The sequence below is a fragment of the Setaria viridis genome, chromosome 2 (genome assembly GCF_005286985.2).
Source record: "Setaria viridis chromosome 2, Setaria_viridis_v4.0, whole genome shotgun sequence".
Classification (NCBI taxonomy): Eukaryota; Viridiplantae; Streptophyta; class Magnoliopsida; order Poales; family Poaceae; genus Setaria; species Setaria viridis.
Genome location: NC_048264.2, coordinates 1117989 through 1145919, shown reverse-complemented (window position 1 = coordinate 1145919; position 27931 = coordinate 1117989). Strand labels below are relative to the sequence as shown.

Genomic DNA, 27931 nt, shown 5'->3' with positions numbered 1-27931 from the left:
GCATAACTATCTACAACATCAGTAGTCCATGATTTGACAATGTGCTGCTACCGTAACCATTTGCTAATGATGGATTAATTAGGCTTAATAGATTCATCTCGTGAATTAGCTTCCATCTGTATAATTAGTTTTATAATTAACTCATATTTGGTCCTCCTAATTAGCCTCCAAAGATTTGATGTGACACGTACTTCTGTTGGCTACTAGGCAGTGCTTTACTGTTAGCTGCTTAAGAAAAAAGATGATGGATGCTGATCTGTATTATCACATATTAACACTGGGGAGATGATTATCAATCCATCCCGGCCGTCATCCCCGCCTATATATAGCCCTCCACGCGGCCAGATCGGAAATTATATATGAAGCCAATGCTACAGCTTCTTTACTGTCTAGCTAGTTAGCGCAGACAATCCAGCAGCAGCCATGGCGCCTCTTCAAGTCCTACTGTGGCATATCCTTGTTCCTGCCCTAGTAACTTCCCATCTGGTTGCCGGTGCCTCCAACTCATCGATGCCGGGACCGGACTGCCATATGTGCGGCAACATAGAGATTCCCTATCCTTTCGGCATCGGCGAGGGCTGCGGCCGGCCGGGTTTTAATCCCTACGTCATCACTTGCGACGATAGCTTTAGTCCTCCGCGACCATACTTGGTCGACGTTGAGATCGCCAGCATCTCACCGGAGACCGGCGAGATACGCGTCTTCTCCTTACCTTCCTACTTATGCTACAACTTGAACTCGCCCAGAATCTTCACCACCTACGACTTTCAGTGGACACTTAACGATCCATTCGTGATCTCGGAGAGGCGCAACGAGTTCACGGCCATCGGATGCAGCACTGTGGCGATGCTGAAGAGCACGAGCTACTACACCGGCTGCGTCAGCTACTGCGTGAGCATAGAGGACGCGGCCGCCGACGGCGACAAGTGCACGGGGCTCGGCTGCTGCCAGATACCCATCTCCGGCAACCTTAGCACGACGGAGGTACGCTGGAACTACAAGAACGGCACCGACTACTATTATCCCTGGGAGTACAGCCAATGCAGTTTCGCCTTTGTGGCCGAGAAAGGCTGGTACGTACGCACATATATACTTGCTACATATTATATTCAACGTAACGGCCATTAAATTAATGACATTAAATGGAACAAAATAGTTCTATAACACCCAAACGTATATTTTGATTTGTTCATCTTGTTTTGTGGTAATTTTCTATTGTTGAAGTTTCTTGGCATCTTTACATTCTTTGTGGAGTATTTTTTCCGTTAAGCTAGAAAATTTTCTCCAAAACGTGGAACATTTATTCCAGCCGGTCTCGCAAAAGAAATTTTGTTGTAAAAACACACTGGTCCAATAAAAATTTAATTTGAAAATTATAGTTTTCCTTTATGCGGCCTGTTTGGTACTACGTACGACTCTATGCGTGGATCCAGAGTTTGTCCAGATTTCTTTATGCGGTCTAACTTTATCTCTTCCATATCTCTTTTAAATTATATTTCGTCTCTGTTACAAAAACTTAAAGATTTTTTAGTATCTTGAGCCAAATATCTGTATCTTTGACTAAGTTTATAGAACGTACGGAATGCCTGATTTTGTTTTAATGTTTAAAATTTAGGTATAACTTCAGCCGGCAAGATCTTATTCTCGACGGAAACAATTCATTTTTCAGCAGATCTAGTTAATGAAACCAACCATATGCCGGTGGTACTTGAGTGGGCCATCAGGGATGACGGGTCTTGCCGGCCCACACCTAAGGATGGTGACGCGTCCGCTAAACCCACAGCTTCCGCTTGCGTCAGTACAAATAGCTTCTGTGTGAACGCGACACAGGGGTCTGGGTACCTCTGTAATTGCTCTGAGGGATACACGGGCAATCCCTACGTCACCGGTGACAAAGGATGCAAGAGTGAGTTTATTTCAACCCTCTAAAAAAAGTGAGTTTATTTCAACCGGATTTTTTTAGATTACGGATTAAAACATGCCGGATGCCTAAGATAATTATTTTTAACAGAAAATGGCTTATTGTTAATCCAAGTCTCTATATATGCATAGCTGTAGATGGAAAACGTACAAAACTTGTTGTTGGTTGACTATTATTTTATTCGAATAGGATGGTCCGTTACTATTATTAGCCGTAATGCCTATGTACTGTGTTGCCCTACTGACATCACAAAACATAAAATACCTTTTAATTTCTGCTCAAACCTTGTGAACCTGTCGTTAGGATCATAAGAGAGCATAGTCCATTGAAATCAGCCCAGACCCAACATACCTACCAGTTGATTGACGCATTTGACTAACACAGGCGTTTTTCATGAAAAGAAGGATCGATATACCTACCCCTTGACATGTAAATTTGCCACTGAAAGTCTGATATATTTGCCCAACTAACTATATATTTGGATCGATATCCCATATATCTTTGACACAGATATTAATGAGTGCGATCTTCGGAAATCAAATCCCGACAAGTATGAAAAACTATATCCTTGTTATAGTGGTAGCACATGCCATGATACACAGGGTGGTTACAAGTGCAAATGCAAATTTGGTCTAAAAGGAGATGGTAAAAGTGAGACAGCAGGATGCCAGCCCATATTTCCAGTATGGGCAATATCAATATTTGGTGAGCATGCATTCACTCTTTACTTAGTCATATAGCATTGCACTCATTCTTTTTGAAGATGAAAAATCTCTTCAATTGGTATTTCGATTTCATTGCTGGTTTTGAGAAAACTGCGAGCACTTCAGTTGAATATATAGTTGGATAGTACCAGGTATGCATGTTGATCTAACACTGGGTTTCTTCTTTTTTTATGTTACTCGCTTTATTCTCAACTCATAGATATCCTTGATAGCTTATTTATGAAAACAATCTTTATTGTCTTCGCTATCTCTCAATTTCTTTTCTATTTTGTACAGCATATATTGAAAGGCTTTTGTGTTCAAAGTTCTTTTTTTAGGAATCCACAAGAAAAAATATTTTCTATGAGCAAAAATGAAAACAGTTCCTTTAAGTGCGTTTGATATGTTCAAGAGTTGGAACCTTTATGATATATAAATTCTTAGGTGAAATTCATAATAGAAAAAAGCAGTCACATAATATTTATATATATATGCGCAAGAAAATGAAGAATGGATTAGTTTTAGCACAAGATAAATTTCCAATAAAACTAAGGAACAAATGGTTTGCATGTAACAGCTGTATGGCTGACGACAGATCCTGTGTAATGGCTGCAGTCATAATTGTTGTCGCCGTCGTAGCAACTTTCGCAATTTTTGAGGTAAAGAGGCGAAAGCACAGGAGGTTTTTCGACAGAAATCACGGAGGGTCAGCTGAAGAAAATCACAAACGGCTACAAAAAATCTATTGGAGAAGGTGCCTTTGGCAAGGTCTACATAGGGGTAACTGATGCCTCCCAACAGGTTGCGGTTAAGTGCGCCACTGCGAAAGGCGAGGTTCTTCCGCAGGCGGAGTTCGTGAATGAGATAACCTTCCAGTTCCGCATCAGCCATACTAACCTTGTTCGCCTCGTCGGGTGCTGCCTCGAGACAGACGTTCCCATGCTTGTCTTCGAGTTTGTCCCCAGAGGCAGCCTACACAGTGTTCTCCATGGCGCCGGCAAGACGCTCCCTCTGTCCTTGCCAGTGCGCCTGGACATTGCCATTGGCTCCGCGGAAGCTCTTGCCTACATGCACTCACATGGTGGCCACAACCACGTCCATGGCGATGTCAAGTCCGGCAACATCCTCCTCGACGATAACCTCACACCCAAGGTCTCGGACTTTGGGTCAGCGAAGCTCGTGTCCGTCGCCAGCAGGTACTCCAAGTGGTGTGTGTCAGGGGACATGAGCTACATAGACCCAATATACATAAAGTCTGGCCGATTCACGGAGAAGAGCGATGTCTACAGCTTTGGTGTGGTGCTCTTGGAGCTCGTCACGAGGAAGCCGGCCAAGTACGGGGACAATAGCCTCTACTTAGACTTCATCAGGTCCTTCAAGGAGGAGGGGAATGGAAGGAACTTGTATGACGAAGAGATCTTGTCTGGTGACGATGCCCGATCATATCATCACATGGAATGCCTGGATAGGATCAGTAGGCTCGTGGTCCAATGTCTCAAGGAAGACGTGGATGAGAGACCGACCATGGCTGAGGTGGTGGAGGAGCTTAAGCAAGTGAAGGCAATAGCCAGCGGAGGTTCAAGTTCTGTTGCAAGCTAATTAAGCATGCATGGAGCATGGTCAACACTCAAGGCAGCAACTACTTTATAGCAAGTGTTGGTCTCAAAGGGATTCGAGTACAACAGATGGAATAAGAAAAACACTTGTAATCTCTTGAAAATCATGAGTCTCCTTTACAACGGGGTAGAGCTTCCCTTTTATAGTGACCCGGATGCCATTTTATATTCCGTAAATGTCCTTCCTCACCTACTACATTCTTAGGATATGCCGTACATAAAGTTCTTTAGGGTAATATGTACAAATTGAATTTTCTTAGGTAGTCACGCTTCTCACCTTCATGTAGTCACGCTTCTCACGCCTTCATGTGGCCATGCTTTTCACGCCTTCATGTAGTCACGCTTCTCACGCCTTTATGTCCTTAACCTCGGGACTTCTTCTCTGCATTGGTTTAATCCATCAGCTTCGCACCCTTAGCCTCGTGCTAAAAGAGCTTCTTGACCTCATGACTTCAACCTTGCGACGTATAGTTCAATCCCGATCCTGAGTAAAAAGTAGAGTGAAAATCTCGGAGCTCAAGGCTAACTTCGAACACTCGAGGGTAAGTTAGTTTATAACATAGCCATCAATCAATAATTGTTAGCCTTGAAGTTAAAGTAATAAAGAGAAGTTGTGAGGTTAGTCGAGTCAACACTCAAGGCAGCAACTATTTTAAAGCAAGAGTTCAGCTTATCCACCGTTACCATTATTGAGTTGATTGTGTCGGTGTTAAGCTGCTTAAATTCAATATATATTTCTGTAGCGCATGCAACTTATTGTTGTCCATTTGTGGGGGTTTTCTCTTATTTTCTAATTAAGAAATAAAGAAATGGATAAAAGCAAAAAAAAAATACAGAAGGGCTGACCGAACTGGGCTACTACAAGGCCCGAAAGGCCGAGCCGCACAGCTGTCTCGCCAGCCGGCAGGGCATAGCGGCTGCTGCCAATAGTACTACACTAGTACTAGGTACCATGGCCCTGCACTGTCCCTATGAATACTTCCTTCGCCATTTTCTTCTAAATTTACAGGTTTGAAAATGTCTTTTAAAAAAATAAATTTGAACCATTAATTTTTCTTACTGTGATGCTGTAGTGTAGCATGTACTCTAGCTACAATCCGATCGACCGTAACTGGACAAAATAAAGGACGAATCGGACAGGTTATTCGCCGGGCGACGGCCAGCGCAAGACTCTGTCAAGTGGCGAATACTTACAAGCAGTACAAGATTCTGACGGGTACGGTACGGTCGACGTCTTGACGACGATGTCCACAGCACCGATACAGACTTCCTTGGAATTTCATTCTTCGGCTAAGGAAGAAACAAAACCAGAGCAATCTCTTAATCTCGCTACCCAGGACGTGCATTCGCACTTGTCTAAAAAGGTAGCAATCTCTTAGACCGCTTTCCAAAGAATTAATTACTAAGGTCGTAAGGCATGCAAGCTTAATGATTATTCTTTCACTAAAAAGATCTCTCTTGACTTCACTGAGAATGTATTCCCTCCATTCTCTTTTGATAGGATATATTTCCCATTGACATAATGAACAAGAAAAAACAACCTGCTTATCGTCCAAATACTAGCTTTCACCACTATTCTGCTTCACGCCACAGGTTTAGAGAATACTGATGCAGTAATTGTTCATCCAAGCCTTGACCTACCACAACAAAAGGCGTCCCTAGAAAAACGCAAAGGAATGTATTCATTTTTCAATCCTGGAATGTTACTATACGCACCTATCCACGTAGAAATTTAACAAAAAATGAAGTAAAACGATAGGTATTAATGGTTGAAGGACATCTATCCACTTAGATATTTAACAAAAAATGAAGTAAAACGATTGGTATTAATGGTTGAAGGACACCTATCCACTTAGACATTTAACAAAAAGATGAAGTAAAATGATTGGTATTAATCGTTAGTTTATTTCTAAGATATTCCTGATTATGTTAAATAAAGAATGGTACGATTATTGAATAGACAAAGACCGCGTTATTAAGGGACGAAGCTGGGATGGAAACATTAGGGGGCAGCTAAGCTGATTCATGGAGCAAAACTAGATATACATAAATTTTCTTCTTAATTTTTAAGACCTTTAATACAAAAATATAGATCATGAGGGGGGCTGGCATGGCCCATATCACATTCCAAAGATGAAAATTACAAATTAAGATGATGAAGGGCTTGAGCACACCAAAGCCTTATGGCATCTTTGAAGCACTTTGAAGATTCAGCCAGATAAAGTACTCGAAGAGTACTAGAACTACTCAGTGAGGATTTGAAAAGTACTTGAGGGTTGCTGTATGAAGCGCTCGGAGGCTTGTTTGGGATAGATACTCAGTGAGGATCTGAAAAGTACTTGAGGGTTTCAGATATGTCACCAAAAGCTAAGAGCAACTCTAACAAGGGTCCTACTCAAGCCCCTACTCAAAAAGTTGAGGCCGAGGGTGAAAAAACCCACTCAAGCATGGTCCCTACTTGGATCCTTACTCTAGTGAGGACCCTACTTTTCCCCTCCCCTCCTCCCACGGGTGGCTAGGGAGGCCCCTACTTTTTTGTTGCGGTCGTTTTCCTCCTACCTGCCTTGCCTTCGCTCATATGGCCAGAGCACCACCGCCACCGCCCGAGAGCTCCGCCACTTCCCAAATCGCAACCGGCGGTCATCTCCCCCTCCCCCTCCCCTGGATCTACCTTCCCAAGAATGCCACCATCACTCAGAAAAGTAGGGATCTCAAGTATGGACTATTGCTAGAGTTGCTCTAACAGATTGCAGAACTATGACTGTTATTGCTAAAATGACTTCTTGTTTTACCATCTGGTTTACCGCTAAGAATGGTGGCTAAAATTACTACTGAATCTTCAGGCATGGTTCTATCAATATGTCATATACAGAAGCCATAAACTTCAGGTCGGTATGAATTAAACCATTAAAAACACCTAGGGAAACTAGCAGACTAGGAGTTGGTCTGCCAAGAAATGCAGATGTAGATTGCATTCCCTCACTTCCATGTTGACTCAAGTCTTAGAAAAGAAAAGGATAGCATTACCTCCAAGTTAGGAGAAGAGGGTTTTTATGGTCGTCATAAGGAATCATTTCCAATTATGAAGCTTTACAAAGGGGTCAGCTATTGACAAATCATGTACTTGCTCCGCAAACGCAATGGAAAGCATCAAAGAGCAGCTGTTTTTAGCCACAACATCCAAAATGTCCCTTGAAGCCTTTTTTATTTGGAGCAGTCGACCACGCTGTCTGTCAATCTCTGTGCTTCGACCACGCCGTCTGTCAATCTCTGTGCTTCTGGGATTTTGATCAAATAACTCAAGCCTCATTGACTGTAGCATTCTCGCATTCAAAACAAAGAACTTGGCAAAGTTAAAATGTGATCTGTTGCCCCGATAGTTTGTCAACACAATTTTCTTCAGACGAATTTCAAGGGTACCAATAAGATTCTTGTATTTCTGACGACACCAAGTATTTTTCTTCCCTGCTTTGTGTGTCTGAAAAGGCAAAATGAACATGACAATAGTAACGACCTAGCATTAGAATGGAGGAAAAAGAAAGCAGAGGACACCCTATTATGGAGGAAAAGTTTATTCACCTCGATGTACAGCTTCTCTAAGCAGGGAAAGCATTTCAACAAGTTAATAACCATATCCAAACAAAGATCCGGCTGGGTTAAAGCTATGACTTTCATGCTGTGAACCACCGTCTTGGAGCTAGGAATGCATGATCTCTGAGTAAAGCACATAATACAAAGTTTAACATCATGATCAGACAAGGGGACTTTGATCCGTTTGTTCGAAAAAAGGGTCTTGGATCCGTCACAAATATTAAAGTGAGAAGGGAGGTGATACCTGAAAAACTGTTCTACGAAACTGAAAAGTTGTGCTGCCAACGTCGTGTCTGAGGTTGTAAGCACTATGTAGTGCCAAAACATGCAATTTTGGTGCCGAGACAACCGATACGGTGACTTCCATGGCAGAACCTTCAAAAAACCTTTCTAGATATGGGGCATCCTTGATGATGAGTTGTTGCAAATTGCAATAAGTATGAAGCAAACCAATGCTTCTAAGGCTCTGGGACACAATTTGGACGCGAGAGCAGCCCATGATGTAACCTAGCAGCAAGCTTTGCAGGGCAGGGCAGGCCGCGAGCAAGGCATTGAAAGAAGTTTCCGAGATTCTGACATTCAAAAGGCTTAGCTGCTTGAGAAGTGGCAAGTGAAGCGGGCTGGCGCCGTTTCCTTCCGGGAAAGCGCAGCCGCCGAAGCTGGCGGCGCGAAGGGTGGATGAGAAGCGGTGTACTGATGCCGGCAGCAGCGGCGGACTCGCCTGATAAGGAATAAAGCTGAGGTCGAACTTGAGCTCCTGGAGGTTGTTGAGGGCGGGGGACCGGAGCCACCCGTCCAGGGTCGCGGAGCGGTCGCCGGGGTCGAAGTAGCTGAACTCAGTGCAGAAGCGGCGGCCGGGGCCCTGATGCGCGGAGAGGATGCGCGAGACGTCGTCGGTGCGGATGTCGAGGTTGAGAGGAGCCGAGCGCCAGATGGGGCGCCAGCGGGAGGAGAGTACCTGCGTGCGGGCGCCAGCCACGGTGGGAAGAAAGGAGACGATGTTGCCGAGGACGTCGTCCGGGAGGCGGCTGATGCGGTCGACGAGCTCTTCCTCTCCATCCTCGTCAAGCCTTGCCCTCCTCTCCCTCTTGGCTCCGGCGGGCATCGCCATGGGATTGGGGAATCGGAGTGGGAGCTGTCGGGGGTCAACGCGATTTTTCCCCCAAGCACACGCTATTGATACCGTGTGGTGCTGGTCAAACTGCTCCCCACTTTCGCCTCATCTCTTCGTCCAGGCACCGACGAAATTAATGGAGGGAGCACAAAGTGGCAATAGCTTCCACCAAAATTAAGTTTTGGATGCAATAAACAAATACCCGGCGGATTGTTTTTTAATAGACACAACTAAAGACAAGAACGTATCACGTAGAGAGAGAAGCTAGCGTTGCATTTGACTTTGTGGGCTATACACATGTATCCTCGAGGAACAAACAAATCATGTTATTATTCAGAGGGTGTTTGGATACTAGGTGTGAAACTTTAGCCCTGTCATTTGGATGTTCGGATGCTAATTAGGAGGACTAAACATGAGCTAATTATAAAACTAATTGCAGAACCCCTAGGCTAATTGGCGAGATAAATCTATTAAGCCTAATTAATTCATCATTAGCAAATAGTTACCGTAGCACCACATTGTCAAATCATTGACTAATTAGGCTTCATAGATTCGTCTCACGAATTAGACTCCATCTGTGTAATTAGTTTTGTAATTACACCATATTTAATACTTCTAATTAGTATCAAATATCCGATGTGATAGTTCAAGTTTAGCACGTGAGAGCCAAACACGCCCTAATGGAAGTTGCCAACCTTAGTACAGTACACATACGCAAGATGGTGTTTTTTTTTCAAATATAATAAATAGATAGACAAACTAGTAATAACAAGTACTCCAGGTGGCGGATGTTTTTTTGAATGAAGTCAACAGGGAAGCTCCAACCTCTTTTTTTATTTTAGACCTGTTTAATTCGCTCCTACATGAAGTCGTAATTCGCTCCCGCGGGAAGTCAAACCCGGACCTGCTGGGTATGTGCTCTAACCACTTGACTATAGGCCCCGGCACATTATTATCTATGAATAGGACTAATGTGCTTATTAATTAAGCAAGCTTCATTGTTCATCCTGGTTGGCGGACTTGATTGTTTGTCTCAACTTGGCCGTAGACTAACTTAGTAATCTATACTGATATATGAACTTGGAATTGGAAGAGAGGTAAGCAAGAGGCGGAGAGTGTCGCCCTCGTTAGAAGCGTTGACAGTATTTGAAGTGGATTACATCAATTCCTTGCTTAGCTTCCCAGTACAAGCAACCGGTTTATATTGGAAAAGAAGGATAATTGAGTGTGCTCAGCAACGTCGCAAAGCAAAACAAGTGAGAATATATTTCAACATGAATACCACCACCACGAGGACAAGTGATATATAGCTCTACATATATATCGCATTCAGAAAACAGTCGAAATGGTACATCCATTTAATTAGGGCATTTGCTTCAATGTAAAGTTTTTCTAAACGAAGAATCATATGCATGGCTGAGCGAATTCTACAGTGTGGTAGCCTAGGTCGTCCTAGGACCATTTCTTGGTGGGCATGTCACAGAAAAATGGACGGATCTTGCTATCCAATTTCAAACTGCATGTACCCAGGTAATCAAAGATGTTACAATGACATATCAGTATGATACTACGATGGCATAATTTCAGATAAGAGAATAAGTAATCTCACCCGCATATATGCCAGTGTGAGAAAAAGGGTTTCAATGGCCTCAAAGCGCTGCAAGAGCGTTAAACAAGAGTGGTTGTGACTAAGGCCATCTTGTCCATATACAAGATAAAAGGTGCCCAGCCATCGGAGATGTGCCATCTTGCCAAGATGTACGGAGCTTGGATCATACGCATCTCTCCACTCGAGGCTCACCAGCTGAGGGGCTGAGATGTTGGCAACCGGTTGAGTGTCATCGTTGCGAAAGCAGTATATCACAGTTAGCTCCGTGAGCGCCGGCGCCACAACAGTGACCTGCCACAACCCGCGCAGGTTCCTGAGCTCCATTTGCAGCAGCGACACCGAGTTGATGGTGAGATCGCCCAGTTCACGGGAGTCTTCGACGGTGAGCCTCTGCAGGCACGGGCACCGTGGCGAGGACATGGCGTCGCCGAGCGTGCACGGGCCGTGGAACCGGACGCAGCTCAGGTAGATCCCTGTGAGCTGGGCGAAGACGCCGGTGGGTGGCATGGCGATGGCGAGGCCGTGGAACCCCAGGATGAGGGAGATCGAGGTGGCCTTCTCGAAGCAGGGGAGCTCAAAGGCGCCTCTTTGCGTGGCCTCCCCCTCCTCCTCCCCGGCGTCTTTCCCCGGATCAAAGTTGAGAAGGGTTAGGTCGCCGGAGACACGGCGCGTGGCGGCGGGTAGCCAGATCGCCAGGGATTCGGGGGTGGGGCCCCCGGCCCCGACAAGGAGGTCGCGGAGGGGCACCTCGTGGGTGTCGAGGGTGTCGCGGAAGCGGTGGGGCTCGGGGGCGACGGGGAAGCAGAGCTTCGGGAGGAGAGCCCAGACGCGGCGCCAGCGGCGGGAGAGGACGCTGGTTCGGGCGGCGACGGTGGTGTCGAGGCGGAGGAGGATGAGGACGAGGACGTCGTCGGGGAGCGCGCTGAGGCAGTCCTCGCCGCTGCCGGCATCGCCGGACGAGAGCTTCACACGCTTGGGGGCGCCCTCGCTGTCTCCGCCGCTCTCCATCGAGATTCGAGAGTGGGGAACGGAATGGAATTTTTAGCATTTCGCTGTAGAATTTGGGAAAAATTTCAGAATTTGCGACTGATTTGGCGTGGTTTACAAAAATTTTCGTGCGCCAGCTGGTATTCCCTTTTTAACCCTTTGTTCTTTGGAAAACTCCAAATCACCCCTAAACTTTGCTTTGGATCATCAAATTTCACCTTAACTAAGAAATCATCAATACCGAACTTTAACTTGTCTAATCATTCATCCTTGTATTTAACAACCAGTGGGTTTGATGACATGATGTATGAAATTGGAAACCTTGACCACATCCAGCCTCTCGAAGATTGGCGGAGAAGGGCTGTGGTATTGACAAAGTGACCCATAATACCATAACTATAGTGAATTTTGGTCCACATGAAAAAGATTTTCTTTTAAAAAAAATATAAGAATGGCACATTACATTCTAGGTGCGGAGTGGAGAGCTGTGAAAGGTGTACAACCTGATGGTGAATCATGGATTTAATGGTAAGTTCTGAAATTCTCTTGGAGATCAAAATGCTTTTGCACTAAGAATTATCGGAAGTTCAAAATATAGATTTGAATCAACACTTCTGTAATATGACACATAGCACATAGGAGAAGATGTATATGCACAACCAGGGTTTTGTAAAATGGCATCACATGAAGGCACCTGTCAAGATTTATGGTAAGGGGCAAATGAATTCGCAGTGATCCATAGAAATACGATGTCAATATTTGATTGCACGAGCTATCCTGGAGGCAATCCGTACAACATGCTCTATTTGAAAAATCTTGATTACAATTGAAAAATTGAATAAAATGCTTATTATGGATGGGCAACAAGAAAAAATATTTCCAATCTTAGTATCCGAACATTACAATGTTTGTCAAAAGAACACTTAAAAGTTCCATGTGTAAGAAACACAACATTAATAAGCATAAAACATAAGGTAAATGGATTCCACATTTTTCAATGAGCTGGGTGCTAGCATTTTCATGTTGTCATGCACTGCAGCAGGCATCAAAATAGAAATTACGAAATTCTGATACACATATAACTCCATGGTTCATATTCTACTACTAGAAGTATTCATGTGCATATAACACGTACATTCTTGTGGTTACGATGCATCATTCTCCATGCATATTCCTGGCCTTGCTTTCAGTGGTTGATGACTCTGAAGTTTATCACCTTGTTCACTGCTGTTGCCCGATCAAATAGTCGCTTCACAAAAGAAACTTCATGTTCAGATCCTGTCAACTCATGGATTTCAATTTTTTTTGAAGGTTACTCAGTTTTTCAGTGTGATTGTTGATCACAAACACAACCTGAAGGCCGTGGTAACTTAATTAATGAAATTCTGTTGAACGAACACCTGACAGCAACAATCAATAGTAGTAACTATAAGTAATCAGAAAATCAACGCGCTACAGCCTACACAGTAAACAAAGCTCTATCAAAGTTCCATTTGTCAAGAGCTTCCCTTTGTGGTATCAATTTGAAGAAATGAGTCTGTTCAAGGAAGATATATCATTTACCATGTTCTTGTGCGCTGTTTAGGAGTTTATGTGCTTCCTTCACAAGAGAAGCAAAGAGCATGCAGCCATCAACCTCCGACATGATTTCCAAAGCCTCGGTCAGTTCTTCCTTGAAGTTATGTTCATTGAAATGTTGGACGAAGCTGGGCTTGGCTTGACCCATAGCTATCACCACCTGGCAGGTAAGCTTCGCTACTCTCAAACACTCAGCCGTGCATTGCTTGTTTACTTTCAGTACCTCCGCGAGCTTCTTCACCAGTGCTGCATCTTCATGGATGGCACGAACAAAATCTTCTCTACTGATAATGTGTTCATTGCATATCACCACGACGAGGGATAACATGGCTGCCAACAAATTTCTTTCATCAGATTGCCTTTCATTGTTTGCACCTATGGTTGCACCTTTCATAGCTGTTATGTGATCGAACACCTGCAACAACATATATAGAGGATCGGCAAGTTATAATTGTATCATGCATGATACAGATTGATGTAATTCATCTCTAGCCACCATTTTTATCTGTATGTAAATTATCGAAAGGAGTTAACGAATTACTCGTTACCTTGGTCAATAGGTTGATCTCATCTTGCTTGGAAAGTATACCAGCAACATTATTAGCATCTCTTGCAGCGCGAACGGGAAGCAATCTGGCGAGTGCTTCCCCTGCTTTTCCCCTCAGTCTGGTGTCTTTCTCTCTGTCTGCTTCTCCCACCACAGCATTGCCATCCTTCTCCTCAAGGAAGATGCGATGCAGGGTCTTGAAAAGCTTGTCGAGCATGCATTCAGACTCACCAAAAGCTGGTTTTGTGAAAGAACCATCAAAGGCTAACTCTGCCAGGATCTCCAGGGCTTGTTCATGCAGTTCTTGGGCACCTTCACTGTCAGCCTCCAAAATAGCCAACAGACTGCTGACAGCTTCCTTGTTACCTGCCATCTCCTGGCGCAGTCTTGTGGCGCCATCACCAGGACTGGTAAGTAGCCTGTTCACCACTGTGAGTGACCTGCTTAGCATTTCAACCATTGCGTTGTCCCGCGTATTGCTGAGGAAGTTATGGCTGCTCACTGTTGATGTGATCTTAGAGAGCAGCCTTGGGTGTTTGGTTATCTCTGTACAGTTTTCTTCATCTTGTGTCAGCCTCTCAAGGATCTGCAGGCCTTGAGAAATCAGCAGTGGTGATGTGATCTTAGAGAGCAGCCTTGGGTGTTTGCTTATCTCTGCATAGTTCTCTTCGTCCTGTGTGAGCCCCTCGAGAATCAGCAGGCCTTGAGAAACCAATTCTTTGGGTCCTCCAGATTCATATTCAGTTTGGTCCTTGATCTGCAGTACTGTGTCAGCACCATTTTGGTCCTCTGGCTCCTCCGACGGATCGGTAGCTTGTGGCTCACAAGATTGCGTATTACAGCTTTCAAGTAGGGAACAGATGCATTGCAGTGTACCCGGGAAGTGAGCTATATTGAGGTCACTGGCAAGGTGTGCTACAATCCTTGCGGCACGCTCTCTGTTCTCGACGTTATCAGCTGTACCTCTCCGACCAATCATGCCGATCAGATTCTGGATACAGCTCCTGGAAGATAGCAGCTCCTGTCTTACAGACTTATCCTTACTGAACAACTGGTCTAACACCCTTGCTCCCCATAGATGGTCATCCCCAGATGCAGACTGGAGCAGCTCTACACCGTATGCGATCAAGTTCCAATTGTCAGGCAGCTCCCCGTCCTTCCTGAACTTCCTAGCTGTTTCTGAAGCGTAGCGCCAAACGATATCTTGACTCGTTTCTTCAAGCCCACAGTGTTTTTCCGTTCGTGATTGCAATCCATACTCCACCAAGTCAATGGCTATGCTGTAGAAGGCGAACAAACTCTGGAACAGAATTAGGACATAGAAGATGTCCAGTGCGGCGTTCAGTTTTGATCTGTTGCCAATATCTCCACCCGCATCGCCATAATCTCGTCGTACAAGACGCCACACTGCGACCCCCAGGTTCACAAATGGCGAAAGAACATAGAGAAAGAAAAAACAAATGCCAAAAATCCACTTCAGTACTTGCACCACACGCAGCACGATTACAACCTTGTGCGCCTCGAACCATTTCTGTTTCCGGAGAGTATCAATGATTTCATCCTCTTCCATATAAATCCCTTTACGGAGCTCGTTGTTAGTAATTTCCGCCATCCTGCGTAATATGTTGGGTTAGTGAGGGAAAAGCTAAGGTTGTCTTTGTCTATAATATGACCATTAAAATTCAGGATATTGTATGTGTCACACAGAATTGGGACTGAGCTGCTTGCGGCAGCCACTCCACGGCTAATTACAAGACATTTTTTTTCTCTCTCTAGGAGTTGGAAGAGGTAGACACTCTAGCGGGAGAGCCACAACATAGTTCAAGAACAAATCACTATGCATTTTGCAAGTCTCTCATCGATCAGTCAACCGAGGGGCCATTAGAGTGAAAATTTGACATCAACGGCGACACAAGTTTTGACGGACGCAACGGCAATTGATGGCAGGCATACATAGAAGGAAAGCTAATGTATTACCTGCATGCCATGAGGAAGCTGAGTGCAGTGAGGACCCAGAACTCCTTGAGCAGGAGATCGTCGATGAAGCCTCCGAGGAGCACGACGGTGGACCACAGCAACGCCAGGAATCCCAGAGCGCTTACAATGTTCCCCGTGGCGGTCCGAAGCCTCACGTAGCGATTGATCATCAGCACCTCCGGCCTTCCGACGTCCTCTTCCATGGTTCCTTAATTTTTGTCAAAACTCTGAAAGAAATTAAACGAACGTTTGCAATAATGGAGGAGGCCGATGTCTGGTTTGCCTTTGGCAATGGGATTTGCCAGCGTGTGGTCACTGCTCATGCTGCCCGAGTAATGGGTAGCTTGACCGCTCCATTTCTGGGTCGCGTTAGTTCAGCAGATGCTGTCACAACATGCACATGAAGAGGGAGCACAAGTGGTAATAGTTTCCAACCAAATTAAGTTTTGGATGCAATAAACAAATACTCCAGCCGGCGGATTGTTTCTAACAAATCATGTTATTTAATGGAAGTTTCCAACCGGTACACGTACAGACATACGCAAGAAGGTGTTTTTTTTCAAATATAATAAATAGCTAGACAAACTAGTAATAACAAATGCAACAGCCGGCGGATTGTTTTTTAATAGACACAACAAAAGACACATACAGACATACGCAAGACGGTGTTTTTTTCCCCAAATATAATAAACAGATAGACAAACTAGTAATAACAAATACTCCAGCCCGCGGATTGTTTTTTTAACGAAATCAGCAGGAAGCTCCTACCTATTTTTTTATATTTTTTATTTTAAAACCGTTTAATTCGTTCCCATAGGAAGTTGAACCCGGACCTGTTGGGTTCTACTCCGGTGCTCTAACCACTTGGCTAGAGGTTCTTTCACGGCCGGTCGGTTGTTATCTATGAATAGGACTAATGTGCTAATTAATTAAGCAAGCTTCATTGGTGCTCTAACAAGAGTCTATCATATCTAGTTAATAACCAATCACATCTTGTATCATCCAAAACAATCTTTAAACTACTACCTTCGGTCAACCTCCCGAAAATCCCCACCCTACACGGTAGACACCGTCACGATCCCCCCTATTAGCGCAGGTAGTTTAAAGGCACGAACACAGATAAACATGTCTAGCTATCATGAAGGATCGACATACTAGATCTAATAACAATGATTACACCAAGCAAGCTAGATAGTCTAATCCGGAACTAGACTAGGAACAAGCATATCCATGATAGACAAAAAGCATAGAAGGAGGCATTGAGTTGCTAACAGATCAGATGATACGAAGAACATTGCTTACATAATAGATGTATTTAGACCATCACCTCCAAGTACATACCATCGATGATCTACTACTACTCCTGAACTCCACCATGGCACAACCACACAGGGAGGCCATGGCAGCTAGGGTTTGGCCTAAGCCATCTCCTAGATAACTCCGAAGACTTGCGGCGGCCGTCAGCTCACACTGGTGAATGCCCTAGGTTTCATCGAGTTTTGGTGGATGGATGTGCGTGCCGATGGCGAATTAGCATATTTATAGCCTGGAGATGCCGTGGGGGCAAAATGCACCTCAAACCGACCCAGAAAAGGGCAGGCCGATCGGCCTGCCCCCGACAGGCCTCTAATGCCTGAGCGCTTCATACAAAAGTTGTAGAACTTTTTGAGGCATGCAATTTTCCCTGTAAATTCGCTCCAATCGAAGTTCGGATGATGAAGATATGACCCGTGCAAAGTTCAGCTCCTCCTGCGGGCCTGCAGTTCAATGTTCATGTTTGGGCCTTCCAATATACAAAGTCCAAGCCCAAATCCAACTTATAGAAAAACCCTTCATTTATGTCGTATTTCCTACCATTTTCCAATGTAGTCCAAAATACAACACATATGCGAATATGAGATTATTTCAAGTATTAAATGGCGGGTTAATTAGTATAAGATTTAGTCTAGAAACGCCACTCAAATAGCACGAAAAAGGTGGCAATAACGAGCGGCAACACGGCACTTAAGGGAAGACTAAATTTTTAATGTCATGGAAGGGAATATGATGATATTTAATGACATACAAGGAGTTGACTCTTTGCAAATGGGCACGCTTGGTCAGCTGTGATGCTGAGCTGAATATGTATGCATTATATATGTCATCATGTTGCATTGCACATGAATGAGGCTTTTGCATTGCATGTGGAACTAGTCTCTTTATCCTCGAACAATAAAATGAGTACATTGCATATTGGAATTTGATGGCATTAAGTTTATGTTGAAAATATTTGTTTGATGGCGACGTTATATTTGAAAATGTTTGAAAATGATGTAACAATAATGACATGATTACTAATTCGAAACAATAGTGATTTTCCAGTCTTTAGCATGTCATCATAGAAATATTGTAACATGAAGCTTCTCATTATTAGAACACCGAACATGTAAGGAACTGTATTATCCTATGCTTAACGAGGGATATCCACCTACCATGGATGTACATCTTCAAAAGATTATGGTAAAAAGAACACCAAACAATGAGACGTACATTTGATGGTTAAGAACTCTGGCATGGGTTGACGCAAGGGAGACTTGCATCCTGCATGGGTTTTCTTTGTTGTTGGGCTTAGAACGAATGAAGGAGACCTTGCATTGGAGTTTGGAGGTGGTTGACCCGCGCCCATTGGTGGTGATGGACGGTGGCCAGGGCGTGGGTAGCCACGGGTGGTCGTGGTGTGGAGCTATCATCCAAGAGGTAGCAGCGCTGGCTTCAAATTAAGAAGGTGAAGAGGACTCGAACCTTTTGATCAGGGAATGAAACTGTGCTGTAGGTGGGGATGCTTATGACATGCTGCCTCCTGGACCATGAGGTTTTCGACGACGAAATGCGTCAAAGGTGAGTATAGTTTGTACAGAAATCCTCAATTTCTTTGCCCCAGCAGATCGATTCATCAAATGCAAAGCTGTTCAATGATGGACGTATTTTTCTTGCTGAATATACTGTACATCACTACTTAGACAGCACACGACTATATTGTCAACGAGAATTGGAAATCTTAGTTCTGAAACAAGAGTAAAAACACACGTTTATTCTCTCACACTCACACAAATAGGCCCAGAAGATGATTTATAGATAAAGTACGTCCTTGATACAAACACGTGCATATCGATAGTATACTTGACGATGTCCCCTTGATCAGGCAGAGATCAATCAGTTACCCTTTTCCTATGCTGTCTCTAGGAGCTCCTGTGTTTCCTTAACAAGAGAAGGGAGAAACTGTTGCCTTCAAATCCCGGCACCCGTCGCCGGAGAAGATGAACAGCACCCCTTGGAACCTAGAACTCACACAAAACACTCAAGAACGCTAATGAACGCGAGTAACACAGCTCAGTTTTGGTGCCGAACGAACTGGCATTTTCTGGACTCCCAAACTCAATATAAAGATCCGAAATACAAGTAGATAGTGGCCCAAACTCACAACGACGCTGCGATCCCCTCGCCTCTGCATGAAACGCACCATCCCACGTTTCAGAGACTTGGCCATCACCCCACCTAGTCCTACGACTCTGCTGAAAGAAAGGAGGGCCGGTGCATGAACACATGCATCAACGGCCTGTACAGACGCTCAAAGAATTTGAGTTCCTTTATTCTAGCTAACTAACACTGACCGAGCTTGTATTACCCAACAATCTCCCCCTAAGACATGCTCGGTCTTCACTTCAACCTGACAACTCCGATTTTGTCACGAAGCTCACAGAACCGTGCTCGCCCCAATGACTTTGTCAGAATGTCAGCTAGCTGCTCCTGAGTGCTCACATGTTCCAGGCTGATTCTCCCATCTTCCACACACTCTCTGATGAAATGGAATTTGGTGTCTATGTGCTTGCTCCTGTCATGCAGCACTGGATTTTTGCTCAGGGCAATTGCTGATTGATTATCCATCTTCAAAATTGGCTGCTGAACATTCTCCCCTGCAATGTCACTCAGCAGCCTCCTGAGCCACACAGCTTGGCATGCCCCAGCTGCCCCTGCCATGTACTCGGCTTCACATGTGGATAGAGCCACTGTCTTCTGTTTTTGAGAACTCCATGAGATTACCATCCCTCCCAAGAAGAAGATTACCCCTGCAGTACTTTTCCTCTCATCCACATCTCCCCCCAAATCACTGTCAGAGTAACCAATGAGTCTGCTGTCTCCTTTTGTAAGCTTTGGATAAACAAGCCCATAATCAATAGTGCCTGCAATATAACGCAGTAGGTGCTTGACAGCTGCAAGGTGTTCCTGTCTTGGCTTCTCCATGAATCTACTGACATACCCCACAGCGAAAGAAATGTCTGGTCGTGTATGAACCAGATACCTCAAACTCCCAACCAAACTGCGGTACATTGTTGCATCCACTTCCTCTGAAGTGCTTTTGCTGGACAACTGCAATCTGACCTCCATTGGTGTACTACAAGGATTGCAGTTCACCATTCCTGCCTTCTCAAGCAGCTTCTTTGCATATGCAGGTTGTCCCAGAGTTATACACTTGTTCCCCTGCTTGACTTCAATCCCCAGATAAAAAGACAAGAAGCCAAGGTCACTCATCCTGAAAGTCTGCCTCATCTCCTCCTTGAATTTCTCTACTACTGCTGAATTGGCACCAGTAATAATAAGATCATCCACATAGACTCCAACCACTACTCTAGCCTCTCCAGCACCCCTGGTGTACATTCCATGCTCACTTGCACACCTTGTAAATCCCTTGACCTGCAAACTGCTATCAAGTTTCACATTCCAAGCTCTTGGCGCCTGCCTCAAACCATACAGGGCTTTGTTTAGCTTCAGTACCTTCTCTTCATGTCCAGCAGCTACAAATCCAGGTGGCTGCTGAACATAGACTTCTTCCTTGAGTTCACCATTCAGGAAGGCTGATTTAACATCCATGTGATGTACAAACCATCCTTCTTGAGCTGCTGCTGCCAGTAACATCCTCACTGACTCCATTCTGGCAACTGGGGCAAACACTTCATCGAAATCAACTCCTGCTTGCTGCACATAACCCTTTGCAACGAGACGCGCTTTGTACTTGGCAATGTTCCCCTCTTCATCACGCTTAAGCTTGAACACCCATTTCAAACCAATAGCTCTATGACCGCGAGGGAGACTCACCAGGGACCAAGTGTTGTTCTGCTCGATAGAGGCCATCTCCTCTCTCATGGCCTTGATCCAGCTCTGGTCACCCCGTGCTTCCTCAAACGTGGCCGGTTCCCCATCACCCACGGCCACCATCAGCTCCTGCTACTCCACTGGATTGGTGCTAGCGAGAAGGTCATCCAGTCTCCTGAAACGCAATGGAGCCCCGTCATCGTGGTCGGCGTCGAGGTCGATGCCGCGGCTTGGTGGTGAGACGAACTCCACCCCAGGTGGTGTGGCCGGAGCGCTTGGCGTGAGTGGAGCAGGTGTTCCGCCCACAGCCTGCTCCGTCGGTGCTGCAGCTTCTGTGTGTGCACTTGGCACCACGCTCTGGGCCGCACTCGGCCTGCTCGATGTCACACTCGGCGCCCTCGATGCCGCGCGCGGTGTTGCTGCTGCTCCAGGTGCCGCCGCGCCAGGCGTGTAGACATACTCATACTTGACGTTGAACGGGTCGTCGTCGCCGCCGTCCGTGCTCACCGCGCCATCCTCGTCCCACTTCCAAGCATGCCCCTCCTGGAACACCACGTCCCGCGAGACGTGCACGCGGTCCGTCGCCGGGTTGTAGAGCCGGTAGGCTTTCATGCCCGGCTCGTACCCGATCATCACCATGGCCGTGCTTCGATCGTCGAGCTTCCGTAGATGGCCTCCGGCCACCTTCACATGCGCAACACAGCCGAATGTGCGAAGGAAATGAACAGCGGGCTTGCGGCCATACCATGCTTCATGCGGCGTCTTGTCGTTCAGAGCTCGAGTAGGTGCCCGGTTGAGGATGAAGACTGCCGTCGTCACAGCCTCGCCCCAGAACCGCCCGGGTACACTCATGGATTTGAGCATGCACCGTGCCATCCCCAGCATGGTCTGATTCCGCCGCTCCACCACGCCATTCTGTTGCGGCGTGTACGGCGCGGTGAGGTGGCGCTGAATGCCCTTGCTGGCGCAGTACTCCCCGAACGCCCGCGCCGTGAACTCGCCGCCCCGGTCGGCGCAGCGTCCCCAGCTTGTGCCCGACCTCCGCCTCCGCTCGTGCCTGGAGATGCACGATAGCAGCCGCCGCTTCATCTTTCGTGGCCAGGAGCACAAGCCACATGTACCTGCTCATGTCGTCGACGACGAGCAGGAACAGCTTCTTGCCGCCAGCCGTCGGTGGTGTGACCGGCCCACACAGGTCGGCGTGCACGAGCTCCAGCTGCCGTGTCGCCCTGAATTTGCTTGCCGCTGGGAACGGTGCGCGCCGCTGCTTGCCAACGAGACACCCGTCGCAGACCTGATCCACGTGCTCGATCCGCGGCAGCCCGCGAACCATCTCCCCTTTCGATAGCTTCTGGAGTCCCTGGAAGCTGAGGTGGCCGTACCTGGCGTGCCACCGCCACGACGCCTCTTCTGCGTGCGCCGCCAGGCACACCGGCTTGTCGACATTGGTGTTGAGGATGTAGAGCCGGTTTGCCGCGCGCCGCACGATCGCCACCAGTCTCCGCTGCGGATTCCAAATCTTCAGAGCCCCGTCCTCCAGCAGGATCTTGAACCGCTTCTCCTCCAGTTGGCCCAGGCTAATGATGTTTGCCGTCAGCCTGGGAATGTGGTAGACGTCCACCAGCTTCTGATGCTCGCCGGTCTTCCCCTTGAAGAGGACAGTACCGCGCCCCTCGATCGCCACCGTGGAGCCATCGCCGAAACGCACGGAGCCACGAATGCTGCCGTCGAGATCCGCGAAGGCTGACCGGGCACCAGTCATGTGATTGGTGGCGCCCGAGTCGAGGATCCATCTTGTGGTGGCTCCGTCGCTCCTCTCGCCAAGCTGGACGAAGAGGTGGCTCTCGTCGAGGTGGATCGGCGATGGTGTCGCCGTCGCACCGGCCGGAGCCGATAGGGACGGAGTGGCGTTGACCTCCTCGACGGCCGTCGCCAACAGAAGGGTATGGGCCTCCTCTTCCTCTTCAGCCTGGGCCAGATGGGCTGAATCCCGCCGGCGCTTCGGGCACTCCTTGGCCCAGTGACCGCGAACGCCGCAGTAGCGGCATTCATCCCGCGCGACGTCGCAGCTGTTGCTGCGCGCTCCGCCGTTGCCCTTCTTTTCCCTGGGAGCCCCATCCCAGCCCTTCTGCCGGCCACCACGGCCAGTCTTGTCACGGCCGCCTCCGCGACCGCCTCCACGACCGCGTGGCTGTCCTCCCGACGAGCCGCTCGAGCTCCCCGCTCCCTTGTCGGAGTTGATCTGGAGGTGCTTGGACACCCGCGCCACGAGCTCGTCCTCGGTGAAGTTCAGCTGTGCAACGCCAACACCGCTGCCGGTGAGCTCATACCTCTCCTCCGCAGCCTTGAGGCGCCCCACCAGATCCTCGAGGGGAATGTCCCCGAGCTCCAAGAGCATCTCGATCGACATGGCGATCTGGTGGAACTGCTTGGGCACCGCCTGCAGGAAACGGTGCACCACCACCGTTTCATCGAGGTCGTCGCCGAGGGTGCGCAACTGCTGTGCGATCTTGGTGATCCGCACCTGGAAGTCGCTGACCGACTCGCTGTCCTTGAAAGACAGGGAGTCGAACTCCTTGCGGAGTGTTTGCGCCTTCGCCTTGCGCACCCGCTCGACGCCGAGGTTCGCCGTCTTGATGTCCTCCCAAGCCGCCCGCGCGCTCGACTTGTTCGCCATGACCTCCACCATGTCCTCAGGGACCGCCTTGCAGATGGCCTCCAGCGCCATCTCGTCCTCGTCTTCATCCGCGTCGCAGAGGTTGACGGCATCCCAGAGCTTGCGCGACTTGAGCATGACGCGCATCATAGCCGCCCACGCGCCGTAGTTCGTCTTGGTGAGCATCGGCCACTTGGCGCTGCCGATGTCCTTGAGGCGACGCTCCACCGTGCGCTCGATGATGATCGTGCCGTCGCGGTACCGCGGGCGCGGCTGGCGCCACGGTGGCGACGGTGACGGCCGCCGGCGCCCCACCGGCGTCCTCGACCTCCCGCCGAGGTTGGGCAGCGAAGACATGGCTTCCCCGAGTCGTAACCGCTCTGGTACCACTTGTTGCCTTCAAATCCCGGCACCCGTCGCCGGAGAAGATGAACAGCACCCCTTGGAACCTAGAACTCACACAAAACACTCAAGAACGCTAATGAACGCGAGTAACACAGCTCAGTTTTGGTGCCGAACGAACTGGCATTTTCTGGACTCCCAAACTCAATATAAAGATCCAAAATACAAGTAGATAGTGGCCCAAACTCACAACGACGCTGCGATCCCCTCGCCTCTGCATGAAACGCACCATCCCACGTTTCAGAGACTTGGCCATCACCCCACCTAGTCCTACGACTCTGCTGAAAGAAAGGAGGGCCGGTGCATGAACACATGCATCAACGGCCTGTACAGACGCTCAAAGAATTTGAGTTCCTTTATTCTAGCTAACTAACACTGACCGAGCTTGTATTACCCAACAGAAACCTGGCAGGCCTGATCACCTCACGATCATTCCCAGCGAAGAGCATGCAGTCATCAACCTCAGACATGGTTTCCAATGTTAGAAAATAACATCACTGATTCTTGGGATCTGATAGCCTCGGCCAGTGTTTCCTCGAAATTATGTTCATTGAAACGTTCGATGCAGCTGGGCTGGGCTTTAATCATAGTTACCACCACGTGGCATGTAAACTTCACTACTTCCCAACACTCAGCCGTGCAGTGCTTGTTTACTTTTAGTATCTCCTTGAGCTTCTTCACCAGTGTTTCATCTCCACGGGTGGCACGAACAAAATCTTCTCTACTCATAGCATTCTTGGTGTCACCACGGCGATGGATAACATGGCTGCCATTGATTTTATTTCCTCGAATTGCTTCTCCATTCCATGAATAAGAATACGTAAAAGGGAAGCAACAAACACAATTACTTCCATTTTACTAGGTAATATCTTACCGAGCGCCTGCGAAAACATAATTTAACAAAAAGGATCAGCAATGTCATAACCATATCATACATGATACAGATTCATGCATGCAGCTCATCCCTGGTCTAAGAATGATGTTGTTTTATCATACTTGATTTCGAGTGAAGCTGGCGCCAAGTTTGCCCGCCGGCTCTCGATTTCATGATCCGCCGCGGCCAAATTCGTGCACAGGTACTCTATTTTTTTTGGCGCTCGATTTTGACTTTTGAGGTCCACTAGTGCCGTTCCGCTGACACCACCTCGCTGCTCAGGCCGTCTTCGCTCCCTTCCTCTCTGGTCTCTCAGTCTCTCACTTGCATATGGGGTTTTGGTGATCTATCTGTCTCTCATCGATCAGTCAACCGAGGGGCCATTAGAGTGAAAATTTGACATTAACGGCGACACAAGTTTTGACGGACGCAACGGCAATTAATGGCAGGCATACATAGAAGGAAAGCTATTGTATTACCTGCATGCCATGAGGAAGCTGAGTGCAGTGAGGACCCAGAACTCCTTGAGCAGGAGATCGTCGATGAAGCCTCCGAGGAGCACGACGGTGGACCACAGCAACGCCAGGAATCCCAGAGCGCTTACAATGTTCCCCGTGGCGGTCCGAAGCCTCACGTAGCGATTGATCATCAGCACCTCCGGCCTTCCGACGTCCTCTTCCATGGTTCCTTAATTTTTGTCAAAACTCTGAAAGAAATTAAACGAACGTTTGCAATAATGGAGGAGGCCGATGTCTGGTTTGCCTTTTGCAATGGGATTTGCCAGCGTGTGGTCACTGCTCATGCTGCCCGAGTAATGGGTAGCTTGACCGCTCCATTTCTGGGTCGCGTTAGTTCGGCAGATGCTGTCACAACATGCACGTACATGTCAGCACATGAAGAGGGAGCACAAGTGGCAATAGCTTCCACTCAAATTAATAAGTTTTGGATGCAATAATCTGCCATCATTTATGTTATCAGTACGGAACTTCTAGCATTTCCGCATACTCCCTCCATCTCACAAATACTGTTCGTTTAGAAAATTCTAGACAAAATTATGCATGCACGCTTGCAGTAATGTCAGACCATTAGCCTTCATTTATGTTAAAATTAAACATGCTTGCATGCACGCTTTCATTAATGTCAGACCAAATTATGTCAGACCTAGGTTGTTTAGTTTTTTTAAAACGAACCGGCAGAGGATACGGTTGTTTGTTTAGCGAGTAATAGAATTTATATGTCCAAGAGCCGCTCCCTGCTTCTTTCTTGGTGCACTAAACGCACTAATATAAAAACGTGGTCCATGAATATGAAAAATTATCCTAATTCATTCAAATAATTAAATTCCTCCATTTGATAGTCTTATTTTCCAATCTTATTTTCCAATTAAGTGAGACCCAAAGGATTGTTTAAATCATATATTTTATTGGTAGGCATTGGTTACGAGGAACAGCTGTACCATTGTAAGAATCCTCAAATTAAAACAACTTAGATTTTGAATGGTACCCTAAAAATGTTGACAAGAAATTGATGATTCAGTTCGTGAAAGAACTTCATACATTCTTAACATGGTTTGGCACTACATATGCTAGAGCTAAAGGCTAACCTCAAACTGTACACGTTAACCTATACAAGGATTTTATTTTTGGTAGAGAGCAAATGAATCAAGTGGACTTACAATTATAAAATAGTAACAATAATGGTACCTGCTTAAAAACAATATTACCAATATATCCACATTCCTATTAAACATGTCATATTCGACTTCCATGTTAAAATTAAACATATACTCTACATATATAATAATGTATTCAAGAATTTTGAATTCAAATCCAAATAGGTTAGAGCAATGACGTTTTGAAGGCCAAAATATCATACTAAATGTGAAAAAGAGAAAAAAAAATGGCTGCAAAAGACACAATAATTTATTTGGTCATAGGTGCATACCGTCTGGTTACACATCTCTTCTGGCGTGAACTGAGGAAAATGGACGTCTTCCCCTCCCTGCTGGTGCCCAATGTAATGGTACTCTTGCTTTCAGCAAGACGAGAGACGCTTATTATTAAATAGGCAGCAAGATACTTATCTTGCAGGACACTTGTTTAAGAGTTGTGACTACACTCAAGGAACAAGATGCTTGCTTAAGGAGTGCAGGAAAGGTTTCAACACGTACTGTTGTAACTTTGGTTTGGTGGAAACGATAGTAGGAAAGAAACAATTGACCACTTTGTGTATTGGGATGCACATGGACTGGCCATCAATTTGCTATATGGATGTCACGGATCTATTTAATCAGGATGCACGCATCCATCGTTTCTGGCCTTCTGGGTCGCTTCCGATCCTCAGCACACGGCTATTTCCCCTCAAAGCAGCTCTTTTTTCCAAAGTGCGCGAACATACCAGCCTCCCTATCACGTAACTCGTACAGGCATAAAGCAGCAGCTTTGTACGAAACCAAACAAAATACTAGCTACGTGGTACATAAATATTGATAGTGAAATGGTGGTCCCACACCCACTTCATGCCCAGCAACTCTAAGCAAGAACCATAAAAGCTAGATCTAACGGGTCTCTTCCGACACCTCCCCTTCTGCTCGCCTCATGCCGCCAATCGCTCCCCAACGGCAGCTCCCTACTCCCGAGACCAAGCCCTATTTTTTTTTCATACAAATGATGGAGTAGCTAGGGGCGCTTATATATTCCTCCTGTATAGTCTTGCTGTAAATATTTTTATTTTTATCCTAAGCCTTTTAATCCTCTTCATCATGTTTGGACATTCCAATATACAAAATCCAAACCCAAATCCAACATGTCGTAGAAAAACCCTTCATTTTTCCAATGTAGTCCGAAATTCAACACATGCAAATATGAGGTTATTTCAAGTGCCAAATGACGGGTTAATTAGTATAGGATTTAGTCTAGAAATACCACTTAAATAGCACGAAAAAGGTAGCAATAACGAGCAATAACACGACACTTGCTTAGGCAGAGATACAAACAAGTGCATATGGATAGTATACTTGACGACGTCCCCTTGATCAGGCAGAGATCAATCGGTTACCCTTTTCCTATGCTTTCTCTAGGAGATCAATCAGATATTATGTTTGGCGACGGGACTTGACAAACAGCAGCGATAGCGTATTATAGATCAGGGCGGAAGATGGGTCCGACGTCACCTCTCCCAGCACGCAAACAAAGCATTATTCATGGAATTGAAGACACAAAGAAG

The 27931-nt window shown here is 46.5% G+C and overlaps 5 protein-coding genes across 11 annotated transcripts; 1 reads left to right on the top strand and 4 right to left on the bottom strand.

The window, feature by feature from the left end:
- The first annotated feature begins 345 nt into the window (after positions 1–345).
- On the top strand, positions 346–4387 carry LOC117844748 (wall-associated receptor kinase 1). Its single transcript, XM_072291724.1, is given in 6 exon segments — positions 346–1073; positions 1616–1676; positions 1678–1906; positions 2432–2660; positions 2772–2777; positions 3291–4387. Coding segments are annotated over 6 exon segments (2109 nt in total). The 5' UTR covers positions 346–423; the 3' UTR covers positions 4225–4387.
- On the bottom strand, positions 4312–9081 carry LOC117844745 (F-box/LRR-repeat protein At3g03360). 7 transcript variants are annotated; one of them, XR_004637923.2, is made up of 6 exons: positions 8077–9079; positions 7821–7955; positions 7269–7719; positions 5783–5899; positions 5436–5531; positions 4312–4725 (listed from the first exon to the last, which is right to left on the bottom strand). XR_004637923.2 is itself a non-coding variant. In XM_034725519.2 (4 exons), the coding sequence occupies exons 1-3, from the start codon at positions 8941–8943 to the stop codon at positions 7312–7314; spliced, it is 1410 nt and encodes a 469-aa protein (XP_034581410.1). In that variant the 5' UTR covers positions 8944–9079; the 3' UTR covers positions 4312–5531; positions 7269–7311. The 7 variants fall into 7 exon arrangements, 4 of the variants coding, with proteins under 4 accessions (XP_034581410.1, XP_034581411.1, XP_034581409.1 ...); XR_004637922.2 differs by having other exon boundaries at positions 5436–5899; XR_004637924.2 differs by lacking the exon at positions 5783–5899.
- A 1404-nt stretch (positions 9082–10485) lies between these two features.
- LOC117842656 (putative F-box/FBD/LRR-repeat protein At4g03220) lies at positions 10486–11563 on the bottom strand. Its single transcript, XM_034723151.2, has one exon. The coding sequence runs from the start codon at positions 11561–11563 to the stop codon at positions 10514–10516; it is 1050 nt and encodes a 349-aa protein (XP_034579042.2). The 3' UTR covers positions 10486–10513.
- A 695-nt stretch (positions 11564–12258) lies between these two features.
- On the bottom strand, positions 12259–16017 carry LOC117844744 (uncharacterized). Its single transcript, XM_072292016.1, has 3 exons — positions 15645–16017; positions 13669–15280; positions 12259–13535 (listed from the first exon to the last, which is right to left on the bottom strand). The coding sequence occupies exons 1-3, from the start codon at positions 15845–15847 to the stop codon at positions 13098–13100; spliced, it is 2253 nt and encodes a 750-aa protein (XP_072148117.1). The 5' UTR covers positions 15848–16017; the 3' UTR covers positions 12259–13097.
- A 4889-nt stretch (positions 16018–20906) lies between these two features.
- LOC117842710 (uncharacterized) lies at positions 20907–27806 on the bottom strand. Its single transcript, XM_072291723.1, has 5 exons — positions 26651–27806; positions 25186–25569; positions 24829–25056; positions 21896–24713; positions 20907–21831 (listed from the first exon to the last, which is right to left on the bottom strand). Exons 4-5 carry the CDS (start codon positions 23785–23787, stop codon positions 20907–20909), a joined length of 2817 nt encoding a protein of 938 aa, XP_072147824.1. The 5' UTR covers positions 23788–24713; positions 24829–25056; positions 25186–25569; positions 26651–27806.
- Positions 27807–27931: the final 125 nt, after the last annotated feature.

Coding starts and splice junctions, on each gene's coding strand:
- LOC117842656 (XM_034723151.2), bottom strand. CDS start 11,563: ATGGAGAGCGGCGGAGACAGCGAGGGCGCCCCCAAGCGTGTGAAGCTC.
- LOC117842710 (XM_072291723.1), bottom strand. CDS start 23,787: ATGTCTTCGCTGCCCAACCTCGGCGGGAGGTCGAGGACGCCGGTGGGG. Junction 21,832..21,895: donor GTCGTCGACGACATGAGCAG/GTACATGTGGCT, acceptor GTGCATCTCCAG/GCACGAGCGGAGGCGGAGGT.
- LOC117844745 (XM_034725519.2), bottom strand. CDS start 8,943: ATGGCGATGCCCGCCGGAGCCAAGAGGGAGAGGAGGGCAAGGCTTGAC. Junction 7,956..8,076: donor TTCGTAGAACAGTTTTTCAG/GTATCACCTCCC, acceptor TGCTTTACTCAG/AGATCATGCATTCCTAGCTC. Junction 7,720..7,820: donor TAGAGAAGCTGTACATCGAG/GTGAATAAACTT, acceptor TTGCCTTTTCAG/ACACACAAAGCAGGGAAGAA.
- LOC117844744 (XM_072292016.1), bottom strand. CDS start 15,847: ATGGAAGAGGACGTCGGAAGGCCGGAGGTGCTGATGATCAATCGCTAC. Junction 15,281..15,644: donor AGCTTCCTCATGGCATGCAG/GTAATACATTAG, acceptor CATATTACGCAG/GATGGCGGAAATTACTAACA. Junction 13,536..13,668: donor AGATCAACCTATTGACCAAG/GTAACGAGTAAT, acceptor ATGTTGTTGCAG/GTGTTCGATCACATAACAGC.